Source organism: Parus major, chromosome 11, assembly GCF_001522545.3.
Source record: "Parus major isolate Abel chromosome 11, Parus_major1.1, whole genome shotgun sequence".
NCBI lineage: Eukaryota > Metazoa > Chordata > Aves > Passeriformes > Paridae > Parus > Parus major.
The window spans coordinates 16,508,522-16,525,720 of record NC_031780.1 but is presented as its reverse complement, the minus strand read 5'-3'; the positions used below and the strand labels follow the sequence as shown (position 1 = coordinate 16,525,720).

The 17,199-nt window shown below is 39.1% G+C and overlaps 1 protein-coding gene across 5 annotated transcripts in view; it reads left to right on the top strand.

The window, feature by feature from the left end:
- Positions 1-17,199, top strand: part of ADAMTS18 (ADAM metallopeptidase with thrombospondin type 1 motif 18) — a 76,936-nt gene that overhangs the window by 38,478 nt on the left and 21,259 nt on the right. For all 5 annotated transcript variants that reach the window (XR_001523774.1, XM_015640185.1, XM_015640190.2 and 2 more), the window contains 7 exons: positions 246-399; positions 1,440-1,535; positions 2,531-2,679; positions 8,197-8,369; positions 10,210-10,340; positions 10,482-10,605; positions 11,693-11,937. Coding sequence is in view for 4 of the 5 variants with exons in the window: in XM_015640185.1 (XP_015495671.1) it covers positions 246-399; positions 1,440-1,535; positions 2,531-2,679; positions 8,197-8,369; positions 10,210-10,340; positions 10,482-10,605; positions 11,693-11,937 (1,072 nt within the window). In the remaining variant the exon portion in view is untranslated. The remainder of the gene's footprint in view (positions 1-245; positions 400-1,439; positions 1,536-2,530; positions 2,680-8,196; positions 8,370-10,209; positions 10,341-10,481; positions 10,606-11,692; positions 11,938-17,199) is intronic.

Here is a 17,199-nt window from a genome sequence, read left to right as displayed (position 1 = left end):
CTTCCTGTCACAACAGTCCCAAAGCCTGGAAATTCCTGCTTCCTTAAAACCTTGCAGGTCAGGCTGCCAACAAGATGTCAAGAACTTTTGGTTCCTGCACACAGATCTTCTTGTTTCAGAGCATACCTCTAAAACTAGTTAAAGGTACTGTGTATACCATGTTATGTATTTGTGCTGCTCTGTAGGAAATGAAAGCATTTTGTTGTAAAGATTGTAGTTGTGACTAATTTACCTTCTCATTATAGTACAGCTCAAGCTGCCTGCCTGATTGATGAACCTAAACAAACAGGACAATACAAATACCCTGACAAACTGCCAGGGCAGATTTATGATGCTGATACCCAGTGCAAGTGGCAATTTGGAATGAAAGCAAAACTCTGCAACCTCAGCTTTGTAAAGGTACCCATTGATGCACTTTTGAGAAGTTACAATGATGTGAGAGAGCTGCAGTACACTGAATAAGTACAAGTAGTACAGGGGTCTTCAGGGGCCTGGGCTATTTCTCTGCCTTATCTTGCCTGGCAATTTGCTTTGAAGGTATTGGCATTTTGGAGGAATATCCCAGCCCCAGAGGAGTTTCAGAAGGAAATGTGTTCCTTCCAGGAGTCATAAGGGGGGCACTTGAATCATCATGGGCCATGAGCCCTTGCCTGCTATGCTGTGGGAAATTAGCAGGCAGCAGAGTTTTGATCAAAGCTGGTGTGGGGTAAGAAGGACTCAGTTTCTTGTGTTTTACTTTTATGACAGCAAAGAGTCTGGGAGAGATCTATAGGGTTATTTTAGAGCAATGAAATGTAACTTATACTCTTGACTTCATGATGAATGATTAATTTAGATAAACCTCTTGTTTTAATGACTGGTACACTCCTTACTGGTCTCTTCAGAGAAGGCATTTTTAAAATAATCTGGAGTGCTCGTTCTGAAAAAATGTATGGTAACTTCTTTTACTCCTGTTATTATCCTGGAGTATTTTGATTTATTATATACTAACCACATTATTCAAGTGGTGGCAGCTGTGTTTCTTCCACAGCTCATAGACAAGGAAGAGGGAGTGAACAGCACAGACTGCCTTTCCAGAGATCTTCTGTGGTTTAGAAGAATCTTGTCTCTTCACAGTATTGTAGTCCCTGCAGACATGATGAAATTCTAGCCATGAGCTTTTTAACACTGTTTGTGTTCTATTATAATCTCACACTCAATATAATTTTAAGAAATATATAGTGAAATGGTGCATAAACAAGAAGGCAATATACAGAGTATGGTTGTGCTAGGAAACTTTAACCCAGGCTTTTCTAAATTCAGAAAAGAGTTTATTTATACATCTTTTAACATAGAAATTTATATTTGCATGTAAAAGCATGTTTCATTGATTACTCTTTTTAAACACCAGGAAATAATGGAAATGATGAGCACTGTAGGGAGTACTGTTTCCTTTTCAGGATATCTGCAAATCTCTCTGGTGTCACAAAGTGGGTCACAGGTGTGAGACAAAGTTCATGCCCGCAGCAGAAGGAACAGCTTGTGGCATTAGTATGGTAAGTTGTTTTATTTATAAAATATTTTTATCCTAACTTGAGTTTAGACTGTGTTTGATCAAATACAAGCTCCCATCAAAACCAGTTTTGGCCAGATCTCTCCAGATTTTCCATCCTGGACTTTGAGATTGCTTTGTAAATGATTGCACTGATGCATCTCCAGGATGTGGCCTCCCTGTGGTACCTGTCTGATGGAAGGGCCTGCTCCCTCTCCAGCTGTGGCATCAGGTATCTGGCAAATCTACATCAGTAAGAAAATACATGAATTGTAACAGGAGTTAGGTCATTGCTTCAAAGTCCACTCTGATATGAGCACACCTTAAGTCATAATATTTGCTATACAGACTAAGTTCATATTTTCATCAGAGATCACCACTAAAAGAGCTTATTTGTCTGAGTCAACCCTTCTAATTTACACTCATCTTATTTGTATTTACCCTCATTTGTTTGCTTTTATTTGAGTTGAACTTTCTAATTTACTCTCATCTTTAGTTATGCAAAATATTTTCTTTTCCTATAAGGTTTCTTTCAGCAGAACATTGTTTTGATTTTCAAGTTACTGACAAATGTTCTATATTGCTTTTTCTCTTTGTGCAGTATTTCCTAATTGAATCATAAAGGAGATGTTAGCAGAATTCTTGCAGGCTGTTTGTAAATTACACAGGCAGTGTTGAGGCTCTGCACCACAGGGCCATAAAGTAAGATGGATTTTTGGGGGAGGAGTAAGGTAAAAAAGCACTCTTCAAGAGAACAGTTTTGCACATTTGTTACCTGAGGGATCTTCAATTCAGAACTTGGACAGTTATCAGAACATAACTTATCTGTGCCACTGTGCAGATCCATGTCCCACTCCAGACTCCTCGTCCTGCTGTGAGCTGTTCAGTGGGTGACTTTATATTTATTAGGTATCAAGCACTGGAGCTTTTAAATGTGGGGATTTCTTTCTTTGCATCTCCTAGGTGCTGCTAACGGTGTTTTCTGTGCCTGTTTTGCAGTGGTGTCGCAGGGGCCAGTGTGTCCAGTACGGGGACCACGGGCCCAAGCCTGTCAATGGCCAGTGGTCAGCCTGGTCCGAGTGGTCCGAGTGCACTCGCACCTGTGGAGGGGGGGTCACCTATCAAGAGAGACACTGCAATAATCCAAAGTAAGACACAGAGATGGAAAGGTAGCTTTTTTATACTATTTGTGTTAATAGAACAGCAAAGGAGCAGAGTCCATTTCTGCAGGGAAATGATGATGTGTGTGGGAATGTTTGTGAGATGCCCAGAATGAGCAGTCAGGGGGTGGAAGAGAGAACTGTGTCCTGACACCAGGGAGCCAGAGGCTGGCTGCAGGCTGCTGGAGTGCCACAACACCTCCAGCCCATCTTACTCCTTTCAGTTTGGGACACTACAGTTTATCAAATACCTGCAGAAGTAAGGAAGCACCATACAGACACCTTCACATTCTTCATTTTTTAATTTTACATTTAAGGAAGCACCATACAGACACTTCTACATTTTGCATTTTTTAATTTTTCATTTAAGGAAGCACCATACAGACATTTTTACACCTAACAGCCTCAGAGCAGGACAAAAAGATCTTAAAAGCTATTAAGACTTCTGCTGAGAGCATATTATCCAGGATGATAAGGACAGATGTCTGTGCATGTCTGTCATGTTCTTTGCATTTTTTTTATATTTCCTGAGTCAAACTAAAGTTGCTGAACCCTAGAATTTTGTGCTAGTTCATGAAACATTTTATTTGCCTCTAATTAATACCTTATCTCTGTAAATACTATTCATTATAATAAGTATTTCAAAGTAGATGAAAAGTGTTAACTGACCAGCATCTTTCCCAAGTACTCAACTCACTGCAACTTACAAGAAAAAAATGATTTCCCTATTTTATTTCATACACATATTCAGCAGGCACAGACACATGTATCCCTCATTGCACACAATAAAAGCAGCATTTAAACTGCAGTAATAAAAAACAGAGAAAATATGACACAGTTTATATGAGGCTGTAAAGAAGCCTCTCATATACTATAGAGTGCTGCAGTAATAATATCCATGCTTCACATACTGTGTTATAGGAGAATGTGAGTTAGTTAAAATAGTCTTTATCACCCTCAGTCAAGCCAATTTTTGTAGAGCCATGGCAGAGCGTTTTGTCAACGTTTTCTGTTGTTTCTTAGTTCATTTTAATAAATAAAATTACTTGGATATTGTCCTTTGTTAAATGGTTTAGCAAAAGAATGCAGGGTCTCAGTAAGAGGCCATATGTATATATTTTGGTTTTCCTGCTTTGGTCCCTGTTTTTCTTGCTGAATTTATATGGCTGCAGATTGTTCTTTGCATTTATGCATAAGCTCCCCCTTGCTCTCCCTGTGTGACAGGAGAATATCCAGTGGTGGAAATGGTTCCATTTGGTGCACTGGTGTGATTGATAAAGATTTCTGGGGTTTTCAAACAGAATCTCTTCAACATGAAGTGTGTCAGCTGCTGTAGCACTTAGAACTTTCCTCCAGACTCAACTGTCTGTTCTAATAAAGATTTGATATAACCAAGTCGTACTTGGTACCAGAGCTGGATTGTGTTCACACTAGATTTAATTCCATTGTATTAGTGGTAACCCAGTTAGGGCAAAGAGAAGATGGTATAAATCACTGTCTGATTGACATTGATGGAATGACAGGAGTATCAATAAGCCACACAACAGCGCATAAATGTCCAGGTAGCCATGTTTGCCATCACAGCATTTTGTGGAATCAGAAGAAAAATAATATCATCTATTTCCAATGCTTCACCACACAGAATGATCTAAGGACTAGTTTCTGTTCATTGTTCACCTCTAAAAACACACAGCAACTCAGAATAATGTTTCCTTTCTTTCTGAATTTCTGAAACACATTTCAGATGTTTATATATTTTGGTTCATATATATATATGTTATTTTATACGTGATATATTTATTTCACTTTTCCTAATCCAGATTTGTGCAGGAGCTAATGCTTGTTTTGTTCAAAAGGTCAGTAGATGATTTTGGATAGCAAAATATTGAAAATGACAAAGAATGACATTTCTGTAAGAGAGCAGAACAAGGGTGTAGATCTATGAAAAACTGACTGGACTCTAAAATGAAGTCAGAACGATTGACTTTTTATGAATATTGAGGGAAATGTCTCAGTTTCTGGTGATTTTAAAGGTGACCACCTTAGTAGAAATTTAAGGGCAAGTGAAGACTTCAGCATCAGGCTGCTGTGTTTGAAAATCTTGTTACCTGTGTGAGTTTGTGAAATCTTCCTCTTGCAAATAACATCCAACCTTCCTCCAACTACCAATTTTCAGACAGCCCTTGTGACCAGACTCTAAGAGCTCTGGGCATGGCTTTGGAATTCCCACTGGAGCTGTGTACAAATTCCCACTGGCAAACACCCATGGGCATCACCTGCAGTCCACAGAGCTGGGCAGATTTGCTAAAATCATTATGTTCCTGTAAATTGTCACAGTGTAATTTCATGGATCTGGTTTTCATACACCACAGCACTTTACAGTTGAGGTACTTTTCCAAGCTAGAAATCGATTGCATAATTTAATAGTTTAGCTGGGAAAGAATCTGAAGAGTGCCCGAGAGATTTAAATTAATACCTAAATCATATCTGTGGGACTGCATCCTACACTTGACAATAGTGCATTGTTCAGCAGAACAGAATGGAGTTGTAGGCATGTGTGCAGTCAAAAGACTGAATCAAAACTGCTTGAACATTCTTTTTTAAAATCTTTTGTGTACAGTGTCTGTAACAGTGATTACAGAAAATGTGAGGTGTAAACTGATGAATATTAATGATGCCATTTAAGGTACTTCTAAAAGAGAAAGACTGTGAAAGATGCTGTAAACCTTTCAGATTCATGCAGAATAATAAAGCTTTGTGATACTATCATAATATGGCCACAAGATGAGCAGAAGCATTCTTACATGAAATTAAATGATTACAGAAAGGAAAATAGGAAAATAGGAGCCCAGAATTTTGGAGTCTTAATTCATTTGTTATTGCATGAAATACTTTCCTTGATCACATGAATTCCTGGATTTCTCATTCTCTGTGTTGTGTTGCAGTGAATATAATGGTTTAGGAAATACACCCTTACCAGGGTACTCCAGAATTGATTTAATTAATTGATTAATTAATTTGTTTAAGCTACTCTTGTAGCATTTTAATATTTGAGTCTTATATGGAGTGGAGTACTTACCTTTTTGCACTCAGACTCTTTTTCCAGATCCATCTTGGGAGACTTTTTCTTGCTGGCTTTTCTCACCAAATGTCTCCCTTTTCCAGATATCCTCATCAAGAGCTGCTGCAGGTCAGCCTGTTTGTGTCAGTGCTGGGGGGTCACAGAGGGATGGAAGCTTTAGGCTGTATCTGTGTTGGTGGAACTGTACCACTACAGAAATACTGGAATCCCTTGGTGCAGGGCATTCCTCTCTAAGTGTGGATCCACCAACAGCTTCTGGAGGCACTCAACCCAAAATCTACTGGTGTTACAGACATCTCCAAGAAAAGCGTGATTTTCTCAGTGTGGATAATAGTGTTTCATCAGAAATTTGCATTTGTAGATTTCCCATCTCATTTCCTGTGAATCACTTAACTCCTACTGAAATCTTGTTGGTAAAAATGAAGGTGGAGAAGTTTCCATCACTTTCAAGCCAACAGTTTCAGTAATGGGAATGTCACTGTAATATTAAAATGCTGTAATAGAGCTGGGAAACAGAATGCTTCTTTCAGAGCTCCCTTAGTTTGGAGGAGTTTTATCCCATCCTCAAATACAAGAGTGTGGCTGGAAATCATGATCTAGCCATAAATAATTCTATTATATTTCTTATTTGGTGGCATTTACTTGGAAGGAGGTTGCATCTTTTCCTTACACTACAGCAGAATTGTTTTCTGGGGTTGAAGGAGGTCAAAAATCCTCCATGTACTGAAGCTGTAAAGAAAGTCTGTAGGGAATTGAGTCAGCACCCAACAGCTTGGCTGCCTTAACTCAAAGCTCTCACCAATTGCACAAAGTCAATATAAACATTCCCTGATTTCCCTGATGTTCCATATCCTCCCTGCCCTTCACAGGCTGGATTGCCACCAGCTAGGACAGAAAATTTGACTTTAAGACCTTCACCTTTATACCCAGTATCAGTGTAGCTGGCAGGTGACCTCAGGAAAAGGCAGTGGAAGTTGTGGTTTTCTTCCACAGCACATTTTGTTGGTGATTTAACCCAGTTTTAAATACACTAACAGGTGGGTTTCCATCTCTTTCTGTGAAAGACTGTTTTGCAGCCCAGAGTTCTGAAATAGGCAGATACTGTGTAAGTAAAGCATAAAAAAAAGGCAAGTCCTAGCTTGGTTAGAGGGTTAGACATATGGGAGTTAAAATTTATACCAGAGCAAACAGAAGAAGCACCTGGATTTTCTCCACATTGCACTGAGCTCTCTCCATGTTACTCCAGGCATCAGCAAGTCAGGAATTGCATGGGATCCTTGGATGTGGGGAATAGTTACAGCATAGTGTTCAGGGATTTCAACAAACAATATGTTTCAATTGTACATTCTGTACTCTTAGAATTTTAATTTTTTTCTGTTAATTAATATATTACTGTTATTCAGTATCTTGTGTAATACTCTGGGGTTTTTTTCTTAATGTGTTTGTAATGTGGGCCAAGCTGTCCACTCAAAATTATCTTGTCCTTCAAGTAAGTTCCTTAATTTTAAAAAAAAAATCATTGTGTAAATGAGTGCAAGTGTAGTAGTATTGGTACATTTCTTTTCACTTGATGCAAGAAATGTACCAATACAACAAAGACTTCTTAGAATCTGTTATTTTCAAGACTTGGCTCAGTGCTTGCAGATGTTATCTGAGCATTGTGAAACTGCACAAATGACATCAGTGAATTGCTGAGTTAAAAAGAGCAACTCATGCATTTTGCATTGTTTTACAATGTCTGTGCACAGACCAAAAAGGTTAAAAAATTAATATTCTGATAATGTGAGGTATGAACAGAGTAACAGAATATGCTCTTTCCATTCTGGCCAAGATGAAGGGAAATGCCCAGGTGAGGTTTGCTGAAGTGGATGTGACATGGTTAAAATCACCCCTGAATTCCAGCATTTTCTTACAGCAGGACAACTATGCGTGGTCCCTGGTTCCTCTGGCTGTTTAAAAGCACATTTTTTCAAAATGATTTACAAAAGAAATGAACGAGCAAATGTAATCATTCATTCTCTTTTTGTTTGATCAGTGTTATGTTATCCTTTATTAACTCTAATTGTGATAGGTAATTCTTTGCACATGTTTGTTCATTCCTTGGTTACAGCAGGGTAAAAATAGCTGTATAACAAGGTTGAACCCAGCCAGTACCAAATAGCCCTATAAATTTAAATTAGTGCAAACATGACTCACCTCTAGATGGTTGCATCTTTGCTGAGTCTGCAGTGATCCAAGTAGGTAATTCATGTCAACTGCTTTGCTTGCTTTTGGGAACCATGAAATTTAATGGCCCATATAAGAAATACTGATCTCCTGGGGCAGAGAGTGTCCTCTCCCGTTCCCTGTATTCTCACACACGTGTAACATGCCAATCACAAGAATGGGAGATTTTGCAAAATCATCTTTTCCTCTTTTCATAGGCCACAGTATGGTGGGAAGTTCTGCCAAGGTTCTGGTCGAGTTTATCAGCTCTGCAATAAGCAGCCTTGCCCAGCAGACAGCCTGGACTTCCGAGCCCTGCAGTGTGCAGAGTACAACAGCAAACCCTTCCGGGGCTGGTTCTACAAGTGGAAGCCCTACACCAAAGTGGAAGGTGAGAGTGGTCCTGCTCTCAGGGGCTCTGGGCACCAATGCACCCTGTGCTCTGGGCAGATGCAGGCTCACTGGCTCTGGCTGAGAGGTGTTTGTGTTGTGGCAGAGCTGGAGCCAGCCTCCCGTGTGATCCTGCCTGCATGGACATGCAGGATTGATTTGGCTTGGGAATTCGAGTCCTTGTCCTCACCGTGACTCCCCGGTTGTTGCCTCCCCTCTCTCATTTTATATTCCACATTGCTTAGTCTGAAACCCAAGCAAAACAATTTCCATGGAATTTTCTGCATGGGAAATGTAAGCTTCCACAATAGCTCTACCAGAATCATCCTTCTTTTGGAATGTTCTCAGATTTCAAAACGCAACAGTAAATCAACCTTTTGACTTTTCTGCTGGTATGGTCCCATGAGAAGTGGAAATGCAAACAATGTACTGGCATGCATTTTTCAAAGTCATCTTTTACTGAGAGATCTTTATCAAGTTCAGGTCTCACTAACTATTTCTGTTATTTTGTATAAGCAAGTTTATTTTTACTTTATGCATCTTAATTTTGCAAGTATTTTGAGTCAGTATTCATTTTATTAGCTAAAACAATTACTTCAGTTTGGAAGCTGCTTTGTTTAGCACATGTACAAATTTGCTTTTGATGATAATGTTTATAATTAAAAATATATATGCACATACATGTAACTTTCATTTGTAGCATGATTATATTTTCTTCAAGTCTTTGTGGACATTTTCATAGTTATTTAAAAATGTCCTAACAGGCCAGTGTGAACAGAGGAAAGAAGTGATCTGTGGTTTCACAGCATGTACCAGTGGATATTGTATAATAGGGCGAAAAAATACATCTTGTTAAATAGAATTTAAGGTGGCCTACATTAGTTTTCAATGGAGGGACTGTATTTAGTAAAAGAGGCTTAAAATTAGGGATAAGGGACGTAATTTTCAAAAGCAAGATGTCCCCAAGTGATTCTAAAGTTAAAAATGCCCATCCTTCCTCTCAGCTGCTTTGTAAAAGCTCCCCCAAGATCTAAATTTATCGTTCTGAAAACATGATCTGGTTTTCAAAATTGCTACAGATGCTTTGCTTCTGTAGAAGGGACTACTGAAAATCCAGCTGCTGATTTAACAATAAAAGGATCCTCTTTTGAATCCAATTTCATGTTCTTGAAAACTGTTTTATTTGTTTCACTTAAATTTGTATTAAAACTCTGCATTTCAGCGATTGTGACAATATTTACAATTTCGTGACTGGTTTTGTCTATGCAGAATTAATCACCACTTTATAACACCACCCCTGTGTAAGGAGAAATTTGACAATGGTTGGGATTTATTGGAGGAAAAATACTTTTGTTAGGGGGAAGCCTGGCTGCATTTCTAGCTTTTAGCTGAACTGGTCATTTGTGCCATGTTATCCCTTTCCCAAGTTAAAATAAGCTTCAAATAAGATTATTGTCTTATTTCTCTCATTTCTCCCATTTCTCTTAATAAAAATTAAATTTGAGCCTGTGAAGCAGAGGAACTGAAAGCAGGATGCAGCAGCAGAGCTGAGGCAATGCTTCTATACAGAGTTTGAATTCTTAATTCTTTGTGGGGATAAGCAAACCCACGTGTGTTTTAAAGCATAATATAAACTACTCTATTTAGCTATATTTCTGTTTAGCTACATTCTGTTGTCCTAAGTTGTCACCATGACAACTTAGTTCATCCTTGTAGCTTATCTTCTAGAATACAGGAAGAAATAACAGCCAAGATGCTTTTTATCTCTTTAACACTGCAGGTCTGCTAATGCTTCCTTGTCTTTTTTTGTTTGTTTGTTTGTTTGTTTGTTTTCACCCCAGAGGAAGACAGATGTAAATTGTACTGCACAGCTGAAGACTTTGACTTTTTCTTTGCAATGTCCAGCAAAGTGAAGGATGGAACTCTGTGTTCTCCAAATAATTATGATGTTTGTATTGATGGAATATGTGAAGTAAGATAAAATTAAGTTTCTTACAATCCTAATGTCTGTATTTTTTTTTATTAGTGGGCAGTTGACTCCTTTAGGGAAAATGCAGCTGTTTCTTCAAATTCCCTTTTGTCTGAGTCCTTCACTTGTGCCTTTTGGTTGCAGCAAGTAGGGTGTGATCATGGACTTGGTTCCAAAGCTGTGTTGGATGCTTGTGGAGTTTGTAAAGGAGATAATTCAACGTGCAAGTTCTTTAAAGGCCAATACTTGACCCAGCATAAAGCTAATGGTAAGGAAAACTTTTCCTCATGATCATCAACTCACTGCTCTGCTCTGCTGTGTCCCCATGTGATATATTTGATTCCTTGCTCATTTGGGCAGTGGCTGAGGGTCCAGATGTGAGCTGAAAATCACAGGGAGAGTGAGAGGAGAGTTCACATTTCTCCCGTTTCTTGGTAACAAGAGGGCTGTGAGCATAAGTCTTGGTTAGTTAAACAATCCTCTTGTTTCTTAAGACACATTTTCCCTTTACATGTGAATTTCCTCTTAAAAGAGATTGTAGGATTCAGGCAAGTGAAAAAATAGCTGTCAGCGGCTCTGACTGAGATGGGACTGTGGAACATATAAAAAGCAATATAATACACAGCATAATGCCAAACATGACAGTATTTCCATGTCCATTTTCAAATTAAGTTGTCTGGAAGCTGTCCAGCTGTTTCAGTGGAAGATCCAGGCACTGGGAGGTGGACTTTCCTGTCACAGGCTTCTTGGGAAATAATCTCACTGTGCTGCAGTTTTTCAGGCATAAAACACAGCTGAGATTTCAGTACCCACAGGGGCGTTTTGGGGATTTGTTTGCTGTTGGTCATAAGACATGTCCTTACTGCAGTGATGTAGGCCAGGAGGTTGTCCAGGGTGTGGTGATGCAGCCCTGGCTGGCAGCAGGGACATCCTCTGGTGTCCAGGGCTGTGTGAAGACTCTGCATCCCACCTCACCTCTAAGCCCTTCTGGTTGGCAGTAGTGCCTTCTAGAAGTAGTAACTTCCAAGGGAACTACAGGGAAAGCTACAGTGGAGCCACCATTAGTGTATTCTGCATTTTTCTAAGGTGAACTTGCTTTTTCTTGCCTTTAATCACAAGAAAAAAATTCAGGAATTGAAATACCTCAGTTACTCTGATTACAGGCCGCATGGGCAGGGTGGGGGCGGCCTGTTAAAACCGGAGCGGGTTTCTCCTGGTGAAAACGGAGCACCTTGGCGGGTCAGAACAGCCACGTTATCTTCTGACCTGTGATAACTTTCAGATTGGCTCAGAAAGATGGGCCAGCTCTGTCCGTGTGCCAGCTGCCAACGCGCTGCTGCCTCCTCTCCTCACAGACTACTACGCGGTGGTGACGGTGCCAGCGGGCGCGCGCAGCATCCAGCTCCGGGAGATGCACGTGTCCCCCAGCTACCTGGCCGTGCGCAGCCTGGCCAGCAGGTACTACCTGACAGGGGACTGGACCATCGACTGGCCAGGGAAGTTCCCTTTTGCCGGGACAGTGTTTGATTATCAGCGCTCCTTCGACCACCCCGAGAGTCTCTACGCGGCAGGACCCACTAATGAGACGCTGGTCTTTGAAGTAAGCCTGGCTTCTGTTTGTTCTTGCCCTGATGTCCATTACAGAATTGGCAGCGACAGCTTCAGCTCTGCGCTGGGGCTCTCAGAGAGATTAAAGAGTAGTGTTGAGTCTCAATAGCGTTCAGACTTCATTGTGTGGTTGTGCTGGATTGAAAGGCCTTCCGCTGCTTTATCGAGGTCTGAAGTTTAGTAAACTGTCACAAGTTCAGTGAAAAAAACACCCTACAGCATAATCTCTGAGTCGCACAGGGGAGATGGAGATTATAAATGCCTCCGGTACGTGGCATGCCATAAAATCCAATAATGTAAAAATTGAAGGTACCATTGTGTCAATGCTCAATGGTTACAGGTTCAAATAATGCTTCTGAAACTGCAGGTGAGTGGAGCCATTTTCACATCCACCATGGAATGCAGTCAAAACACCACACATAGGTTCCTCTAGTATGAATTTCTGTTGGTTCAGTTTTTCTGTTATGTATGTTTATCTAACAATCAAATTTGTGTGACCCACTTTGTTTGCCAGATGTCCTGTGTTGGAACTATTGTAAGCAGAAAGAAAACTTGGTGCTTACATGGTTAGTTCAAGTTTTACAATTTTGAAATTGGCCTCTGCTACTGCTGTTCTAAGAAAAATCTCCTTCTGCATTAGGCTGCTTAACTAGATTTTCTTGTAAAATGCATCAGAACATCTGAGGGGCCATTTCTGGATGAATCATCAAGGTCCTTGCTTCCCCTTAGCTCCATTAGCTTACCTTTTTTTAGCTCTAGCAGGTCTTTGACTTTGTAACTCAGCTGTTAAGTCTGTTTTGATGAATCCTTCCATCCCTGTGAGAAGGAAGGATCCCTCCCCAGCAGGGATTCAGTTCCTTCCCACACCTTCCAGCAGCTCTCTCGAAGGTGCTGTGCCCCTATCTGGGGCAGCATCCTGCTCTCCTTGCCCCATCCCCTCTCCCAGCCTCTGGAATCCCCTCCCTGGCCCAGCTTGGGCCTGTTGAACCATGAAAGAGCAAGCACAGACTGGGACATGAGGTATATCCTCCAAGGATTATTACAGCTTTCACAAGTGTCCAGTGAAGTGTGTATTTGGAATACTGAAGAGCTTTGCTGCTCTTCCTGCTGGCTGAGTAATGGACTGAAGCGTGTCCTTAAGAGCCACTGAAGGCCCTGGACCCTGGGTTAAAGCTCTTCAGGGTGGGTGAACACAAGTTTTAGAACAGGCAGTTTGACATGGGCTAAAGCTTTGTCTTTCCTCCAAATTGCCATCACAATTCACAGTGCCTTTTGCAACATCTTTGTCCATTGAAAACTGAAGAATTTTCATTTTGGGTATGTGTATTCATAGGGATATTCATTTAGTCCAGTCAGTTTGGTCTACAAGCTATATTCATGCTCCCCTCTCTGCAGATCATCTGCCTTACACCAAAACAACCACACTTACAAATGAAGTGCTAAGCTGAACTCCCAGGAATATTATTTGTCATAACCCAAAATAGATTTGAGCTGCATTATTATTATAGAGCTGAATGTGAATAATAAATGGCCTGCAGAAAGACTTGGCTGCATATTGTGCACGTACTTTGCAGAATAAAGATTAAAGAAAAGAAATTAATGCCAAATAACACTTTTATTTTCATCCTTTCAAATTATGCTAAATAGTTTTATTAAGATGTAACATTTAACTGGAGGCTGTTGCTCCTTTCAGAGCTTATTTAAGCTTCCCTTGTATTTTTATTGAAATACCTCCATCGCTGGCATTGGTAGCTGGGGATTCTAATGACTAAAAATGTGATGTGTTCCCCAATTACACATCTCTATGAAATGGACTGAAGATTTATTTGCCCCTTTAATAATTTAAGCAACATTCAACAAGCTGAATTCCGAACAAAACTGCAGAATTTTCTCTTCAGATATCTGCATTATTTAATTTACTTTATTTATAATTATACAAAAAATAAAAATAAATAATAAATATTATTTTATTAATAATAAATATAATAATAAATTAATAATATAAATTTATATAATTGTGTAATAATTTATACATTATTATAACTTACCAGCAACTCGAAGAAGCAAAAATGCCAGAAAACTGAAGAAATATGTTTTGAGAAAAACATATTGCTGAATGTCTGCTTGCAGCCATAACAGTGAAACAAATCCTGCTTCAGCTCTAAATAGCAGTAACTGATAGCAGGCTGAAAAAAAGAGTGTTTAGGCACACTATAGTATAGCTTCATTTTCATTTTTATCTCATCAATAACTTTCAGAGAAGCACACAAAACTTTTCTGCTGCAATTTTTCATTCCACTAAAACTTCATATAAGATGAGGTTTTCCAGGGTTTGTACCTCAACTTCTTCCTGTAATCTTTAGATTTTTTTCTTTTTTTTTTCTTTTTCTTTTTTTTTTTTTAAATTAGGCTGTATTCAAATGTTACTTAATACTTCTTTTCTAGATTTGGGCTGCTGTTTTTCTTCCAGAATAATTCAGTGTGAGCTCTTGTAAAATGGTGTACTGCAGGTACTGAGGACTTGGATAAATTGTATGTATACTACAGGAGATTTTATTATTTAGGTGGGCAGAAAATAGAAGGTTTTGCAGCTGTATTTATTGCCATTCACCTAAGACTGAATGCCAGATTAACACAGCTTGTGCCCACTTTGTTCTGCAGTTATAATTTTGTTAGAGATTTGTGTGGTGACTGAAATGGTCCAGGTTTTTGCCTTTGTTTCTGCATGCAAAGCAGGCTGCAGGTATCCAGAAATCTCAGACTGTGCACGTCCTCTGAGCAACATTCCCAGGAGAGATGGGACCAGACAGGTCTGGCAAGTCTGTGCTCAAGGCAATCACTTCCTTTGAAATGCAGTCATCCTCCAAAATATTTTCTTGAAAGAGACATCTGAAGCATGTATTGAGAGAGCAGAAGGAGATGCAAATAAGAAAATAAATCTTTAAATTTCCCATGGTCTTTCACACCACAAGTTCAGCCCTGCAGTTCTATGAGATGTGTTATATTTATATTTCATTGTGCAGTGTGTTCCTGTGCATCTGCTTTTCTGTCAGGCTTTTCAATAGTTCAGCTGAGCACATATCATTGCATCAGACATTGCAATCCTCAACACTATTCAAAAATGGGTCAGACATTTATGTCAAAAAAGACATGAAGTGGTTTTCTTATTTACCCTAAATTTTCACCAGACCCTCCCCTCCATATCTATACTTCTATATATCATAGATATGTAATTATGGGAATGAATCAAACTAAAAAAGACAAAGAGTAGTGACTCTGTAATTTAGCTGGGTTGTGAGAGAAAAAGTACAAACTGTAGTGGCCAGATATTTTCTGAAGAGGAGAACATTGTGAGATGAATGTGGAATTAATGTGTATGAGTTGTATTTCCTGAGCACAACTGCTGAAGGGTGAATGCATGGTGAGGTTTTAGGATTCATCAGGATCCCTTCAGGATTGTTCAGGAATTGATTTCACAGAGAGGGGAAGGGAAAAGCCAGTAAACAGACATCCTGCAGAATTTGTGTATCAGTGTCCTTCTGAAGTTAACATTACTGATATTTTTGGTGATTATGTGTTTTCAAAACCCAGTAAAAGCTGAAATTATTCAGAAGACAGTTGCTGAAATAGCCCAGTTTAGATCACATGAAATAAAGGTCAGTGGTCAGAGGAGTAGAAATATAATAGATGTTAATCTAGGATGAGAAACTGATACCAGCTTTTTAAAATATAGTTTTCATAGCATATATGTCTCATCTTAAATAGAAACCTGCTAGAAAAATGTATATAATATATATATATATAAAATTATTTCTTTTAAATGCAGCTGAATACCTTCAGCTCATGTATCTGTTATTTGGACCTAGGTAATCCAAGGTGAGTTCTTCCAGTTTAAAGACCTTTTCAGTGGTTTTTCTGTTAACTGAAATATATTTAACTTGAGGAGAAACAGTATATTTATCATAAATTATCTAGCTTTGCAAACAAGGGAGGATCACTGGGGACATTCATTTGGTGAAGTATTCAGTCACCCTCCAGGACTCACTCAAATGCTGGGAGAGATTCTAAAAGGGCACAAGAAACAAAACTTTATGTGGGCATGAAAAAGGCTGCAAGGCCAGGGATTGAGGAACTAATTTAAAAACATGAGAGTTTTGTAATTTTGTGTTCCCTTCTGTCAACAAGCAGATGAAGGAAGATTTGACTCCTTTGAGAAGTCAAATACAACCAAAGAAAGCAAAGTTTTCTGGGGTGAGACAGGATGAGTACCCTCACTGGAGTTTACCTCAAACTTGGTGAAACATTAAATCAAGAAATTGTGACATCTTTGTGAAATAGAGTTTATTTTACCATCAATAAGTTACAGATGGAAAGGATGCTTTGTAAGGAGGCAGACATCCACAGGAGGAGAAGGTGAATGGAGCTTCAAGGCAGGAATAAGTCTTATTTAATCCAGTAAATCACTTCCTCTTTATCAATAGGGGAAAACAGGAGAGGTGGAATGGCTCTGCTTATGATGTAGCTGCTACTGGGAGAAAGCCAAGTTGCAGTTATAAAGGATTACATTTATTATTAGCTACTAGATGATAAATTTGTACTGATTTCCCCTGAAGAGAAAGTAGGCTAAAGAGACCTAAGATGTACTTATAAGATACAGATGTTGACTCAATACAATGGATAAAAGGGTTCTCCTGTAGTGAGGAGAGATTAGCTGGACAGCATCCCTGAAGGTTGTACATTTAGCATGTGAACAGTGAAAAAATGGAGCACAGTAACAATGGAAGATAAATTTGAAACAGCTGAAGTAGAAATGAGATCATATAGGACCCTTTCAAGGATACTTTTTTTTTTTTTCCTTTTAATGACCTTAGTGGACTTGAAAAACAGTAATTTGTCATAAGCTTTTAGTTAGGACTGTGTTTAAAGTTATTTTAGAAGTATTGAAGAGATAAAACCCCTTTTGTTTTAAGGTTTGCCTTAAGTAGCAGTGGGTAGTTCTTCCTTTACTGCTTTCCAAACAGGTGTTCTCCCACTTTCCTTTGAAGCCCTGGTGCTGCCATTCTCAAGGATCCCATCCAATAACTGCCCATTCAAGACAACACACTGGTTTCAAAATGTGTTTTAAACACCTTTCCACCAGAGCCATATGCTGCATGCTTAGATATACCAGCATAAATTCACAGAAGGAATTAATGTTGATTGAATAGAGAAATCAGAATGTGGCTGAGGATGTTGGATGTTACAATATTTATTA